Source organism: Taudactylus pleione, unplaced genomic scaffold (assembly GCF_031769625.1).
Source record: "Taudactylus pleione unplaced genomic scaffold, aTauple2 ptg000037l, whole genome shotgun sequence".
In the NCBI taxonomy this organism is placed as follows: domain Eukaryota; kingdom Metazoa; phylum Chordata; class Amphibia; order Anura; family Myobatrachidae; genus Taudactylus; species Taudactylus pleione.
This window is the reverse complement of record NW_028284439.1, coordinates 6,669,194-6,685,639: the sequence shown is the minus strand read 5'-3', so window position 1 is coordinate 6,685,639 and position 16,446 is coordinate 6,669,194. Positions and strand designations below refer to the sequence as shown.

Below are 16,446 nucleotides of genomic sequence, written 5' to 3'. Positions count from 1 at the left end.
TGGGGGCACACTTATACAGAGATAGATTAGTTAAAACTTAACTTTTTTTATTGGTCTTTACATGAAAATAAAAAAATCACATATGGAGCAGTTTAATCTAAAAGCAGATAGTAAGGTACTGTTGGGCTTCAAACTATTACTACTGCAGGAAGAGAAATACATATCTTAATGAAAAAAATCATAACAGTGTCAAACTGTAATCTATTACCGGCTATTGACTTCTGCTCAACTTTTTGGAAATTATACTGGGTTTATTCCCTAAATAGTGAGCATCAATTATTATTCTCCTTTAATATTGTATTTATCACATCTGGGCATAATCATGGCCCTATAATCTCAAGGAATACAATAGTCCTACTCCTAATACAACAAGATATACTGTATCTTAATCCCACATACAAATACACAAATATAGATGCAAAATCCAGAAGGCCTATATGTCAGATAATCTCAATTAGGCCAGTTCTGTGCCTGTATAGCTTCTCCACTCAGAAAAATCCTTCACAAAATAATGAAAAGTATAAAGACCCTCTTATAAGACTGAGCCTAAAAGGAAGGAAGGGGGAAGGGAAAAGGAAAGATTGTCCTGTAGCTATATTCAGGATAATCTGTCACATACTTAGATCTTGAGTACAGTGTGTTAATTCAACATTTCATATCCATGCAAATATAGACATTTCACATTATTAGCATAATCCTTCACATAAAACAATCTCATAGATCAGGACATGAATATTCAACATTTCTCTCTTGAATAATCAATTTTCCAATCCTGAAAAAAATCAACTCTAAGTGTTGGCTCTATAGATCAATCATTCACTTTGTAATGAAAATTGCAAAAAACAATTAGAATCCAACACGCTTTTTCCGAGTTTCAAGGAGCCCAATAACATTAGGCAGTGGCGTAACTATAAATTTTGCTCCCCCTTGCCAAAAGTTTCAGCCCCCCCGCCCATAAAATAAACACACCCAAAGACGACGTTTAAGGTGTGTAGTTTCATGATACAGTAATGTCCCTTACACATTATGCCACACCGTAATGCCCCTTATAACAAATTATGCCACACTTAATGCCCCTATAACACATTATGCACAATGTAATGACTCTTACAACACATTATGCCACACAGTAATGTGCCTTACACATTATGCCCCTTATAACACATAATGCCACACAGTAATGCCCTTTATAACACATTATGCCACACTAAATAATACCCCTAATAGCACATTGTGCCACACAGAAATGCCCCTTACACATTATGCCACATACCCATTACATCCCTCCCTGAAAGAACTACTTCACAACACTCCTCTCCTGCTAGTGTGTCACCTCAGCGCAACACAGGTTGCACAGTTTCTATGTCCATGTAGAACCAGATTATTGGGAACATAGTTTATAACCTGTAAACTGCATGTATCAAGTTAGTGCCCCTTATACAGTGCCCCCTGCAGTAGTCCCCATGTAGTTGTGCCCCTTATGCAATGCCTCCTGTACTCATGCCCCTTATGCAATGCCCCCTGTAGTAGTGTCCTTTATCAATGCCCCATGTAGTAGTGCCCCTGTAGCAAATCCCCTTATGCAGTGCTCCGTATTAGTGGTGGCTCCACAGGTGGGGCTGCAGCGCGCTCCAAAATTCAAATAGGGAAGTCACACCAACTGTCACTGCAACTGCTGCCAGACATCACTGGCTGGGACTCACTGGCAGTTGGTGTGGCTCCCCTATTTGAATTATGGACCGCGCTGCAGCCCCACCTCTGGAGTTGCCACTGCCCCTTATACAGTGCCCCCTGTAGCAGTGCCCCTTATGTAATGCCCATTGTAGCAGTGCCCCTTATGCAATTACTCTTGTAGCAGTGCCCCTTAAGCAATGTCCCCTCTAGTAGTGCCCCTTAAGCAATGCCCCCTGTAGCAGTGCCCATTATGCAGGCCCCCCTGTAGCAGTACCCCTTATGCAATGTCCCCTGTAGAAGTGCTCCTTTTCCAATGCTCCCTTATGCAGTGCCCCTTATGCAGTGCTCCCTGTAGCAGTGCCCCTTATGCAATGCCCCCTGTAGCAGTGTCCTTTATGCAATGCCCCTGTAGCTGTGCCCATATGCAGTGCCCCCTGTAGTTGAGCCCATATGCCCCCTGTAGTTGAGCCCATATGCCGTGCCCCCTGTAGTTGTGCCCCTTAAAGTAGTGCCCCCCCAGTACTTACCTCCCACTGCTGTGCTGACTGGTTCTAACTTGATCCAGCAGGCGTGGTGGCGCAGGGTCCTCATATCGCGGGTGACGTCATGACGTCAACTGCGCACTGCATCACTGGGAACGCTGGCCTCTGAAGCGATCTGAGGCTTCCTTAGCCTCTGATTCCTTCAGAGGCCAGCGTTCACAGTTGCAGTAGTGAAGCAACGGCCCCTGGCGACCCCAAGCCACCGCGAGGGTTGCGGTGGCCGTAGTTATGCCACTGACATTAGGTATCCCTAAGTGATCTCCTTGTAAGGCAATCAATTCCACTGAAACATAATTTTGATAAAAAATTTAAAAATTACGTATACATAAGGTAAACAGTCCCCGTCAAGTGTAATTAAAAGAAGTTCCCTTTTAGGATCAGCATATCTAATGGACAATATAGGTAATTTGAATCTTGTACTCAGATTCAATTCAATGAAGTATGCGTGTGTAGCATATATCTTCAATCTTTGTATAGGATCACAGTTTCATACATTCATTTGTCTGCTATACTGGCAGATAGAGGGTAGAAAATATATAAAATAAATCAGTCAATCCCATTTGAAAAAAGTTCCTTTTCCGAGACAGCATATTTAGTGGACATTATAGAAACGTTTGTTCTTATGCAAAAGTGTCATGCAGTGAAAGTAGCATATATATCAATCTCTGTATGGGATCACCGTTATACACATTCATATGTCTGCTATACGGACAGAAAGAGGGTAAAGAAATAATATAGATGTATATTAAACTAACCCTCTCCTGCTGTTTCCCATTGCAGTATGTGTATATACATACAGGGCAGCCAAGAGCCACGGCGGGCCCGGGTGACAGGGGGCGTGGCCTAATCAGGGGAGGCGTGGCCATGTCCCCTTAGGAAAAAAACACAGAATAAAAAAAACATTTTAGCAGCGCCGCTTCACTGGGAGGGGGGCACTGTGAGCACCTCAGCCTGGCGCACAGCCAATGGGGTCACGATCAGCATGATCGCTCCCCCCATAGGCATAGGAGACTGCTCCAGCTGCTGCGAGCAGTCTCCCACTTCAGCCCAGCACACATCAGCGTGTGCTGGGCTGCTGTGATGTAGGAGGGAGGGGGGCGCGGTGCCAGACCAGGGCCCCCGCCGAGCCCCTCCAGCAAGCCTGGGCCCAGGTAATTTGGACCTGCCCCCCCCCTCTCGGCGCCCCTGTATACATAGCGAATGAGAGAGAGGGCAATCAGACATATACAGGTATAAGGAAGCAGAGGGAGGTATCAAGCATTAGAGGCTAGTGGCTGTCCACCCTGATATGCCAGGTATCTTGCTTCCTGCAGTAGTAATAGTTGGAAGTCCATCAAACAGTACCTTACTATAAGCTTTTATATTAAATCGCTCCATATGTGATTTTTTTATTTTTATTTTAATGTAAAGACCAATAGTAAGTTAAGTTTGAACTAATCTATCTCTGTATAAGTGTGCCCCCACACAGAGTCCTTTTTCTAGCCTTTGTACATTGTCATAGCCAGGGCCCGATTATAGGCGGGGCGTTAGGGGCGGTTGTCCCGGGGCCCCCACACACTGTCTCCAGACATGCCACTGCTACAAACATTAAATCGGAGAACAGCATTTAGCTGTCTCCGCTTTGGTCCTCTTCGGCGGCTCAGCTGTTCCCTAAACAGTGACCTCTGAGGAGCTTCACTAGTCGGAGCCACTGAGAATCTTGTGAAAAGGGGAATGGAATAGGATCAAAATGAGGCCAGCGAGACACAGTAATTTTGGGCAAAATCTTTTATTGAGTAGTCACAATGCTGCTCTGTTAAGATCCCGGGCAGGTGGGTGGGGTTCAGTGATGAGTGGTGATGAGACTGGGGAGGTAGGTGGACCCTTTTAGGGGGCTCCTTCCCATGCGATTCAGTGACCTTGCACGTCACCCCTGCTGGACCTATGGTCGACAGTCTAGGAAGTCTCGGGGGTTGGGGGGTTTGCAGAGTGGGTTGGAATACCTGTGCGGCGTCCTGCGTGTTGGTGTGAGTCTTGGCAGTACTTACCTACCGGTAGGTTTTTTGTTATGGTGATGTAGGTCGACGTTGCGGCCGTTGCAGATAGGTTGGAAGCTGCAGGTTTGTTGGTGAGCTGAGTCAGCGTGTTGCTGGTGTGCTGCAAGTGCACGGCTGTTCTGATTGGTCTGCGGAGGTCAGCAACCGTAGTATGCAGCTGAAATTGGCTCTTGATCGTGCCGCTGGTGGTGCGGAGCCAGAGGTGTGGATGGGTGAGCTGCTGGGAGGCTGGGTTGCAGCGTGTGTGCTGGGACCACCCCTGGGGGGTGGTCTGCCCGGGATACTGATTCAAAAAAAGCCAGGGAGGAGGGAGGATGTGGAAAGTGTGACCGGACAGGAAGGAGCCCCCTAAAAGGGTCCACCTACCTCCCCAGTCTCATCACCACTCATCACTGAACCCCACCCACCTGCCCGGGATCTTAACAGAGCAGCATTGTGACTACTCAATAAAAGATTTTGCCCAAAATTACTGTGTCTCACTGGCCTCATTTTGATCCTATTCCATTCCCCTTTTCACATTACTCCAAACTACACTCCATACCCAATCACACCCTCCGCACTCCCAAAACATCACCACCACCAGTAGAAACATTCTAATTAACACCACTCACAAACACACACAAGTCATCACCATTACTAGCAGGAAGAGCGCACCTTACCCCCCCTACCCCCATACGTTTTTAGTGCGGGAAAGGTACTCCCACACAAAGGTGCAGCACCCCGAAACCACAACACCCCACCCCCTGGTCAACGAGAGCGCAGTTCTACCGCCCATCTCCACTGAGAATCTTCTCTATACTACAGAAGCCTCGGCTCTGACAGTCAAAATCTTGCAAGATGATGACGTCAAGTCTCACGAGAGTTTGACTGTCAGGAGCCGAGGCTGCAGCATACAGAAAATTCTCATGGTTCTTTCGTCCTCTGCCTTCCGCCCGCGAATAGCGATGCAGCTGACAGGCAGGTATCCCACATATTATATACACACTATTTGTACATTATATCACCGAGGGCACCCAGGCACTTACCTATATGGTTGAGGAGTGCCAGACAATCTGTTGTTTTATATATATATATATATATATATATATATATATATTGTGACACAGTCAGATTAGGAGGTCCCTCTCCTGGGTAGGGGACTCCTTCCTTATGCACACAGCTGCCGGGAAACAACGCCAGACTGGATTCGAGTACAAGCTGGTCGGCGCCAGTCTTTATTGTGCAAAACAGAAACAACAAAAGAAACCATAAACATAAATCCTAGCCCTGGCCGGGCTCTAACTTTACAGGTGGTTCCCTCACTACCAGAACCTGGCAGGGCCTAATGCCCTCACCAGCAACAAAGGCACAGCACAACACTCACAGATAGGTTTTTCCAGTGTCTCTGAGCAAACTCCCTGCCAGCTCTCCCAGGTGAGACACTCAGCCCTAAACACACAAGGCTTATATTGGCCACTCTCAGGTGGAAACCCTAACAAGCCTGTTAGCAGGCTGCGAGAACCAAAACCTGGAGTGGCCGTGGGTGGAGCCCTCCCTCTCCTCTCACCCACAACCCCCAGGTCCCAAACCGGCTTTTCAAAAAGCCGAGACTCAAGCCTGCTACACTGCAGACTTTCTCCTGGGGGTTTAAAACACATAAGACAGGAATCTGGGACAAATGTACCTGCCACAGACCACTTTACCAGTGATCCTATCACATATCCCCCCCCTTTGTTTCGACCTGTGGGCCGGAACAACTGAAGCCCCCAAACAATGAACGCGTGACAACGCGTCTGCATTGGCCAGCTGGCTTCCTGGCCTGTGTTCCACTGAAAATTTTAAAGTTTGTAATGCCAAGAACCATCTCGTAATTCTCGCATTACTGTCCTTATTTTCGGACATCCACTTCAAAGGGGCATGATCAGTGATCAATTTGAACTTTCTTCCAACCAAGTAGTACCTGAGAGCCTCTAATGCCCACTTTATGGTCAACGCCTCCTTCTCCACTGTGGCATCGGGTAGGCACCGAATTTTGAAACACTGTTCAACTTTCGGAAGTCATTGCAGAAACGCACACTCCCGTCGGGCTTTGGAATCAACACAATGGGACTTGACCATTCACTATATGATTCATCAATAACCCCTAACTCTAGCATATTTTTAATTTCTTTCGACACCGATTCTCTTTTTGCTACTGGTAACCTATAGGGCTTTAGATTAACTTTAACCCCTGGGTCAGTGATTATGTCATGTTTAATGACCGAGGTTTTCCCAGGTACGTCAGAGAACAGCACCCTATTTCTGATCAGAAACTCCTTGACCTCTTGTTGTTGAATTGCCGATAGGGTTTTTGCCACTGTCACTTCGGGAACTAAGGGCCCTGGATTTACTGGAGGGGCTCGGACGGCCGACAGTACCGTTCTATCTTTCCAGGGCTTTAACAGATTTATATGGTATATCTGTTCCGGCTTTCTTTTCCCCGGCTGGTAAACTTTGTAATTGACCTGTCCCACTCTTTCTAAGATTTCAAAGGGCCCTTGCCATTTAGCCAAAAGTTTATTTTCCACAGTGGGAACCAACACTAACACTCTGTCCCCAGGAGCAAAGCTGCGTAACCGAGCATTGCGATTGTATACCCTCTGCTGTGCATGTTGAGCCTGTTCCAGGTGCTCTCTCACTATCGGCACCTCTATAATAGGCAATGGAACTAGTGGACCCTTAAAATGTGGTCTGGGAGCATGATACTGACACTCAGGGCAGGATGCGCAAAAGTCAGATACCTCTTTATGAAGCCCGGGCCAGAAAAACCTCTGCATTATTCGCTCAGTGGTTTTCTCTACCCCTAGATGGCCTGCCGTTATATGACCATGGGCCAGATCCAACACTGTCCTTCTGTAGGCTTTGGGAACTATTAGTTGTTCCACAACATCTTCCCCCTTCTTAGTCACCTGATATAACAAATCCTGACACATTACCATGTGGGGATAGGACAAAGGACTATCAGGGTCTATGGGTTTACCATCAACTACTTTTACATTCTCCCTTGCTTTTACCAAAGTAGGGTCATTCAACTGCTCCACAGCAAAGACCTCTCTTCTGACCTCTAAATCAGGCAGACGATCAACTGGCCCAACAACACTTCCCACCTCAATGGGAGGCACATCAGTTGGCGGGCCACCGTCACGCTCCGCATTCTCTAGTTCGCCAATCATAGTAGAAAAAGGGAATAACTTTGACTCAGAAGAAACTCCCTCCTCCACTACATCGACAACCTTCTCAAATGGATCGGGGTTGTTCACTTCTGGAACAAAACGGCTTTCCCACAACTTCCAGAAGTGAGCAAAGTCTCTCCCCAATATTGCATCGTACATCAGACCATGCACCAAACCCACAGAAACTATAGCAGAGCCACATGGTGTCTCGATGTTCACCTCGGCAGTAACATAATATCGAGTATCCCCATGTATGCAGGTCACACCAACAGTTTTCCCCTTATGCCTCAAGGGTTTCACCAGCTCAGCTTTCATAAGTGTCGCCAAGCTACCAGAGTCTAACAGTGCCTCTACTCGGTTGCCATCTACAGTGAGTACACACATGTGCTTATCAGTCTCAGCCTGCCGGTCAGCCGTACAGGCTGTCTGTGCAAAGAAAGACGCCCTGCGGTAGGCATGAGCAGTATCACATTGCATAGGTTCAGTTGTAAGTGAACAATTAGCAGAAATATGGCCGAAGTCACCACACCGGAAACACTGAATCATATTAATGTCTAGTCGTTAACGGGGCAAGAACCTTCCTGGCCTGGCAGGCCTGTCTCCAGGTTCTACACCCTCAGTCTTAGGTACATTCCACCGCCCAGCACCCTTCTCCCCTGGAACAGTCTTACCAGTGTCTGTTCACCGGTGCGCCATTGGGGCTCGGTGGGGCATACTCATCAGCTCCTCAGCCGCCACGTACCTCTCCACCAGCTCGACCAACTGGTCCGCGGACTTAGGGTCTGCATGGCTCACCCACTTGCGCAGAGTCACAGGTAATGATCGCAGGTACTGGTCCATCATGACCCTTTCCACGATCTGTGGTCCCATCAGCGTCTCGGGCTGTAGCCATTTTGAGGACAGATGGACGAGGTCATGCATCTGTGAACGTGGAGGCTTGTCCATATGGAACTCCCAGCGGTGGACCCGTTGGGCACGAACAAAGGTGGTGACTCACAAGCGAGTTAGGATCTCCTGTTTTAGTTTTTTATAGTCCTTGGCATCAGCCAGGCATAAGTCGAAATAGGCCTTTTGTGGCTCCCCAGACAGAAAAGGTGCCACCAGACTTGCCCACTGCTCCTTGGGCCAACTCTCCCTTTCGGCCGTTCTTTCAAATGCGGTGAGGTAGGCCTCCACATCATCGCCCGAAGTCATCTTTTGGAGGAAGTGACTGGCTCGTATGGAGTGAGTGGTGGTGGGAGGACCAGTAGTAACATCTCTGGGCCGGGCAACCAGGTGCTGTACCACCTCTTTTATGGCCTGGCTGTTTTCCACTAAGGCCTGGCTGTTTTCCGCTAAGGCCTGGTGGGTTTCCCCGATGGCGACCTGTTGTTGCCTCTGGGCTGTCTCCAAGGCCAACAGTTGCACCCTGGTGGATTCCTACTGAGCCCAGGTAGATTCCTGCTGAAGTTTGTTCGTCTCCTGCTGAGCTCTGGTAAATTCCTGCTGAAGTTTGTTTGTCTCCTGCTGAGCTCTTTTAGATTCCTGCTGAAGTTTGTTTGTCTCCTGCTGAGCTGCTGTAGCTTGAAGCAAGGCCTTAATAATGTCCTCCATTTTGTCCTGGGGTGTAGGTTGGAAGCTGAACCTTGCCTCTCTGAGCATTGGCTGACGCCTCCTCTATGGGACTCCAAGGACACAGTGTTATTTCCACACTCACCAATTTTGTGTCTGTCCCTTTAATTTTTAAACGGAAAGTTTTCCTCTCGCTGCAACTTCAGTGTGTGTGGTTACCCGCATTCTCCACCATATTGTGACACAGTCAGATTAGGAGGTCCCTCTCCTGGGTAGGGGACTCCTTCCTTACACACACAGCTTCCAGGAAACAGTACGCCAGACTGGATTCGAGTACAAGCTGGTCGGCACCAGTCTTTATTGTGCAAAACAGAAACAACAAAAGAAACCATAAACATAAATCCTAGCCCTGGCCGGGCTCTAACTTTACAGGTGGTTCCCTCACTACCAGAACCTGGCAGGGCCTAATGCCCTCACCAGCAACAAAGGCACAGCACAACACTCACAGATAGGTTTTTCCAGTGTCTCTGAGCAAACTCCCTGCCTGCTCTCCCAGGTGAGACACTCAGCCCTAAACACACTAGGCTTATATTGGCCACTCTCAGGTGGAAACCCTAACAAGCCTGTTAGCAGGCTGCGAGAACCAAAACCTGGAGTGGCCGTGGGTGGAGCCCTCCCTCTCCTCTCACCCACAACCCCCAGGTCCCAAACCGGCTTTTCAAAAAGCCGAGACTCAAGCCTGCTACACTGCAGACTTTCTCCTGGGGGTTTAAAACACATAAGACAGGAATCTGGGACAAATGTACCTGCCACAGACCACTTTACCAGTGATCCTATCACAATATATATATATATATATATATATATATATATGTGTGTGTGTGTTTATTAACAAAATGTGAAATTGCTGGAATATCAAGTTTATTTATATATATATATATATATATATATATATACACACAATCCTATATATACATACATATATACTGTGTGTATATATGTATATATATATATAGTATATATGTATATATAGCTTACACAGTATATATGTGCGGATATATATATATATAATATATACTGTGTGTATATATGTGTGTGTATATATATATATATATATATACATACAATTTGGGGTTGGACTATACAATATATATATATATATATAGCAGTTTTATTGGGGCCCCCACAAGCTTGTTGCCCAGCGGCCCCCACAGACCTTAATCCAGCCCTGGTCATAGCCTAAATGCCCCAAACACCTGTGTCACAGTTAGATTGATTGGGTGGATTCCTCAGCAAACATTGCACAGCATACACAGTGTCTAGGGCAGGGGTTCCCAACCACGGTCCTCAAGGCACACTAACAGTCCAGGTTTTAAGGATAGTCATAGTTGAGCACAGGTGACTTAATTAGTACCTTAGTTATTTTGATTTAACCATCTGTGCTGAAGCATGGATATCACTAAAACCAGGACTGTTAGTGTGCCTTGAGGCCCGAGGTTGGGAATCACTGGTCTAGGGTATATAGTTGTTGATACCAAGTTGCTGCAGCAATAACAGTCCAAAATTGGACTCTGTATTGTCTCCTGTCATGAGCACTTATGGCAATTAAGTTCCTAAGTTAGGCATAAATAGTACATCTTCAATGTCAGTGAATGTCTCACTCTTAAGCATAGTGTAATTGTCCCAACTTTAGTGGCATTTAGGACTTTGCCTCCTATACCTCGGACTTTGGTTGACTCAATTGGCTTTAATGACTTAAACCAATTTTCATTATAGCGAAATGCCTTGTGGCTCCTGAGTCCATGTACCAGCAGTCCTTACGGTAGCTATCTGCTACAATTAAGGCTGACTTATTCCCACTTTCACAGTTAAGTGATGAGGAGGCACTTGATACAGATGTTACAAGTCGCACCACACATAACGTGGGAGGTTTGCATGTACGTACTATATGTCCGATGTGCAAAATGCATCAAACTCCAAATTAGGGCCATTTGCTCTAAAAAGAGAGGGGCTTAGAATGCAAAGCTAGGTCAATAGCAGTAGCAGAAAGACTTCTTTAGTTCTAACCAGTCACATGAATAATGTATATTTTAAATTCTATCACTATTGTAGCACTGAAGGTTGTGTTTGATGAAGGAAGCCTCTTCCCAAGAGAAATTTTGGAACATGAACTAAAAGCAAAACAACTAAATGAGAAAATGTTTCAAGAGTCCAATATAAAGAGAAACAAGAAAACAACAAGGCAGAAGGAAAAGTAGCACATTCTGGAGCCTGTGTGAATGGTTTATAATGTTGTTGTTGTTTTTTTTTCTTTTTTAATACAGTAAATAAAAAAAATCTACAAACAAGTTACTTTGTTTTACAATATACTGTATATTTAATTGTTATTTGGAATGCATTAACATATCATATAATAATACATGCAGTTGCATGGAAGACCGTACAAAGATTTTTATACAGGAGCAAAATGCTTTTTTTTTTACTTACAGGTAATAAATGCAACAAACTCAAAGGTTGTATACATCAATGAGCCATAACATAAAACCACCTGCCAAAAATTGTGTAGGTACCCCTTGTGCCACCAAAACAGCTCACACCCATTGAGGCATGGACTCCACAAGACCTCTGAAGGTGTCCTGTGGTATCTGGTATCAAGACATTAGCAGCAGATCCTTTAAGTCCTGTAAATTGCAAGGTGGGGCACCAAAGACTAGGACTTGTTTTGCCAACACATCCCACAGATGCCTGTTTGGATTGAGATCTGAGGAATTTGGAGGCCGATTCAATACCATGAAGTCTTTATCATGTTTCTCAAACCATTCCTGAACATTTTTTGCAGTGTGATAGGGCACATTATCCTGTAGAAAGAGGCCACTGCCATCAGGGAATGCCATTGCCATGAATGGGTGCTCTTGGTCTGCAACAATGTTTAGGTAAGTCAAAATATCATCCAGATGAATGCCAGGACCGAAAGTTTCCCAGCAAAACATTACCCAGAGCAATCTTCCCATAGTGCCTCTGTGTTCAATCTCTTCCTCAGGTAAACGATAAACATGCACCCGGCCACATTACCTACAAAAAACATGATTCATCATACCAGGCCACCTACGTCCATTGCTCCATGGTCCATTTATGACACTCACGTGCCCAATGTAGGTGCTTTTGGAGGGACAGAGGTCAGCATAGGCACTCTGAGTGATATTTGGCTACGCAGCCCCATGCTCAGCAGGCTGTGATGCACTGTGTGTTCTGACACCTTTCAATCATAATTAGCATTAACTTTTTCAGCAAATTGTGCAACAGTAGCTCTTCTGTGGGATTGGACCAGCCGGGTTAGCCTTCGCTCCTGACACATATCAATGACCATTGGGTGCCCAATACCCCACAAGACTATCTGCAGATTTACTAAGGCCAAAACCGCTGTAAAACCGCTGTCAAAACAAATTTTAGAACAGAACAGGGCTGTCATTTAGAAACCGCCCACCAAAACGTCACCAAACTGCCGGGGTTTAGAACATGCCATCAAACCGCTACCAAACCGCCGGGGTTTAGAACCCCCTGCTTAGTAAATTTTGCCCTCAATGTTATTCACTTCACCTGTCAGTGGTTTTATCTGTATATTTTACCCTTTTTTTGCTGACAAATAGTTATAGTCTCTCTGGTTTTATTTTGCTCTGTTCCATACCCCTTTTGCATCAAAAATTTGCATCTACAGTAAGTGCAAGTAAATATAAAATAAGACCCAGAGATGCCCACTTTGCATATCTGAGCAATGCTCAACTGCTTGGTGGAACTGATCTCTCCACCGTCAATGTACCATCAGTTGCAACATTGACTTCTCGAGCAGCCCCTGTCTGGCTCAGTCTTCCTTGTAACTTTCTCAAAATACTGCCATTGAGGCTGCATTGCTGCGAAACAGAATGTAGCCTCATGCAGAAACGCACCCACAACACTCCCAGTCTCCATTCACAAATGCCCAAGGATTGCAGAAGCCGCCTGAAGTAAGAACGATGTCATACGCAACTGCATACACCATAGCACACCTTGTTTCTCTTGTGCACAGTAAGGGTTTTTTGCAAGACTTTCCATGCAATGACAGTAGCACAACATTACTCAACTGCGCAAACATGCACCTCTGACTCAAACCCAGTGACATTAATTCATTAGCACAATCGCTGACCTGTTTCTGCAGGGACCCTATTTATCAAGCAGCATACAGTATTTACAGTATCACAGTTATAGCTTCAATCTTGCTCTACATTATGGGTCGTATCCACTGAGGTGTGAGTTTACCGAAAATATTTTGTTCCCACAGGTGTGAGATTTTCGGTATTCAATAGGTTGGGATGTTTTTTTTTTTTTTTTATTGGAGTACCTCCAGGGCAGGTCCAAATTTTCCTAAAATCCATATGTTAAGGAAAAATTGTTGGCACTTGCTCTGGAATCCTGAGGACACACTCCAATGACTAATTAAGCAATTGGAAGTTTCCAATTAGCCTAATTATTCCTTAATTGCTCACCTTCTGCAGCGTTGTCCTCCTTCTCTGTCTCTTCTCCAGCGTTGCAGACAGCAGCTGACAGCTTTCATGGACAGGCCGGGCACAATACAGGTACTACTTCTAACCCTGCACCCCTCTACCCCTAACCCTGCACCTTCTCCCCGCACACACTACACTGCACTACACTACCGCTAACTCTGAACCTGCTCCCCGCATGCAGACACTACACTACACTGCACCCGCTCCCCGCACACATTACACTACACTACCACCGCTAACTCTGCACCCGCTCCCCACACACATTACACTACACTACCACCACTAACTCTGCACCCCCTCCCCGCAAACACTACACTGCACATGCTCCCCGCACACACTACACTACACTACTCTACCTCCGCTAACTCTGCACCCCCTCCCCGTATACCCTACACTACCACCACTAACCCTGCACTCCAACGCTACCCGTAACCTAGCTAGGAACTACATCTCCCATATGCCCCCTCCTCCTTCTCTCAACATCCTCCTCCGCAACTTGACCGGTGGGAGAGGAGCTGACAGGGAGGGTGAGAGACCCAGGATCGGCTAGAACACATCGGTAAGTGCCTGGTGTTCCGTGCTGCATTACCCGCAATCTAAAATTGGGCGCGCAAAGTTTTTTTCAAGCAAAATCCCACACTCATTGGATATATGCCCCTATGTATACATTACTGTGTTTCCACTGTTGCAGTGAAAAGGATGCTGCCCCAGAGGCTGTAGCTGTGATTTTCATAAATTCCTATGGTGGCAATGAGATAGTGCTCCCCATGCAAGGGGGCAGGAATCTGCATCCGCCGACGCAGACCCTAGCCTCCTCTCTTCTGGAAAATGGAGATGACATGCCTCTGCCCGCCCCCCCCCCCAAACACTGCAGCATGTCAATCATGCTGTGTTTTGGGGGGTCTGCGAGCAAGATCCTTCAACGTCGGAGATGTACGCTCATCCTCGGCTGAACATACATCTCTGAATCAGTCTCCATGTTGCCAGCCGTTCCGCTGTCCCTAAGTGCTATACACCCGGCATACTCCCTGCACTTATGGTGATGAGGAACTGTAACAGGGAAAGGTTCATCTTATTTATGTCGTCACGTGGTTCATGGGACAAATGCAGTGTCAGCACAAATCCCCTGAAGATGGAAATCAAAATATAGAAATGAAGACGAAAGACTCAAAACAGCAATAGTGGAGCAGTAACAATTATTGCCTTGTGAAGACTTTACTGAAGACAGAAGAAGCTGTTGTCTGAGTTGATTCCACCATAAGTCTCAAGTAGCCAAGTGGGAGTGATAAATGAAGACCAATTTGAAAGTAAGTACAATCGTATTTCTTTACAGCCTAAGCCAATGACTAGACATATATGCAATTAAATTGTTATGAAGGAACAGCAGACTCCTCTGGTACCTTCAAATTATTGTTACCCGAAGGACAATAAAAAATAAGCACTTTCATCTTCCTATCAAATAAAGAAACAGGGGCAAGGTGATGTCAGCACTATTCCGTTTCATCTGACAAAGTCTACAGCTTTTACTGCACATGGTGTGACCCAATGTCACAATCAAAGCTTAAGAGTGATGGCATTAATAACCAACAACATACTGGTGAATATGTAAACATGCATGAAAGATCTCCTGAACACTTCAGATAGAGTCAAAGGTTGTTCAGTAAGGAAATACAACTGAATTGAAATGAAGGCATAGATAGAGACATGCAAGATCAAATAGCACAGAAGGCCAGTCACTAGCGGCTGTATTGGAAAGAATATGGAAGTTGTTGTTTTATTGCTCTAAAATAAGAACTTGACTTTTCATGACAATTCATACAAATTATTCACATCAAACAAAGGGAATAACTTAGGCCTGATAGGCTTAGGCTTTATCAAATCCACACAATATATATATATATATATATATATATATATATATATATATACACACAATATGCAGTTTGGTTTATGTTCACATTTGTATCAGCACATACTACAGAAAAAAAGTTAAAATTAATTATCAACTAATACGAATTCAGGATTACTTGCTGTAAGAATGCAAGAGCATCATCTTGATAATTTGCTACATACAGTAGCATGGAACATTATATTATTGCTGTGCTACTAATAAAATGTCATTGTTATCCTAACACTCCCTCCGTAAAGATCCTTGCTTGTTTGTAACCTACCAATCCTGCTACGATGAAGATCTGTTCCACTAAGTGGAAACATCATCTTTGCAACTAAATCACAGGATCAGCAATCCAACTCTCCACTGTTGTTTGCACCACCAGAACACTGGGCCATCAGTCAGACATTTCCTGAGTTCCTGGTACCCTGTTAACAGCGTCCTGTCCTGAACTCCTGGCATCCTGTTACCAGTGTGCTACCCTGAGTCCCTAACACTGTATCCAGTGTGCAGTCCTTAGGCATGGCACCCTCTTAACAGTGTACAAACCTGAGTTCCTGATATCCTGTAATTAGTGTGCAATCCTAAGATTATTGCACACTGTCACTAAAGTGCACTAACTGAGTTTCTGGCATACCATTATTAGTATGCAATCCTGTGTACCATGCATCTTATTGCCAATGTGCAATACTGATTCCCTGGCACTCTCTTCCCAGTGTGTAGTACTGAGTTCTGGGCATCCTGTTTTTAGTAGAGATGTGCGCTGACCCCCGTGTTTTAGTTTTGGATCTGGATCTCTCCTGGTTTTGGATTTGAATCTGGTTTTGAATTTTTTTCCTTCGTGTTTTGTTTTTGGTTTTGGATCTGTATTTTTTCCCAAAAATTATATAAACAGCTAAAAACAACATAATTTGGGCCTGTTTTTGTTCCTACAGTATTTATTAACCTTAATAACAATCAGTTTCAGGCATTTCTAGGCATTTTTAACCACCTCACAGCTCACAATATTGATTTCACTATTTT

The 16,446-nt window shown here is 45.3% G+C and overlaps 1 protein-coding gene across 2 annotated transcripts in view; it reads left to right on the top strand.

The window, feature by feature from the left end:
• WDR49 (WD repeat domain 49) overlaps window positions 1-11,307 on the top strand; it is a 210,970-nt gene extending 199,663 nt beyond the window's left edge. For both annotated transcript variants that reach the window (XM_088452316.1, XM_088452315.1), the window contains one exon: window positions 11,107-11,307. In XM_088452316.1, the coding sequence (XP_088308442.1) occupies window positions 11,107-11,252 (146 nt within the window). In that variant the 3' untranslated portion in view covers window positions 11,253-11,307. The remainder of the gene's footprint in view (window positions 1-11,106) is intronic.
• The last annotated feature ends 5,139 nt before the right edge of the window (window positions 11,308-16,446 follow it).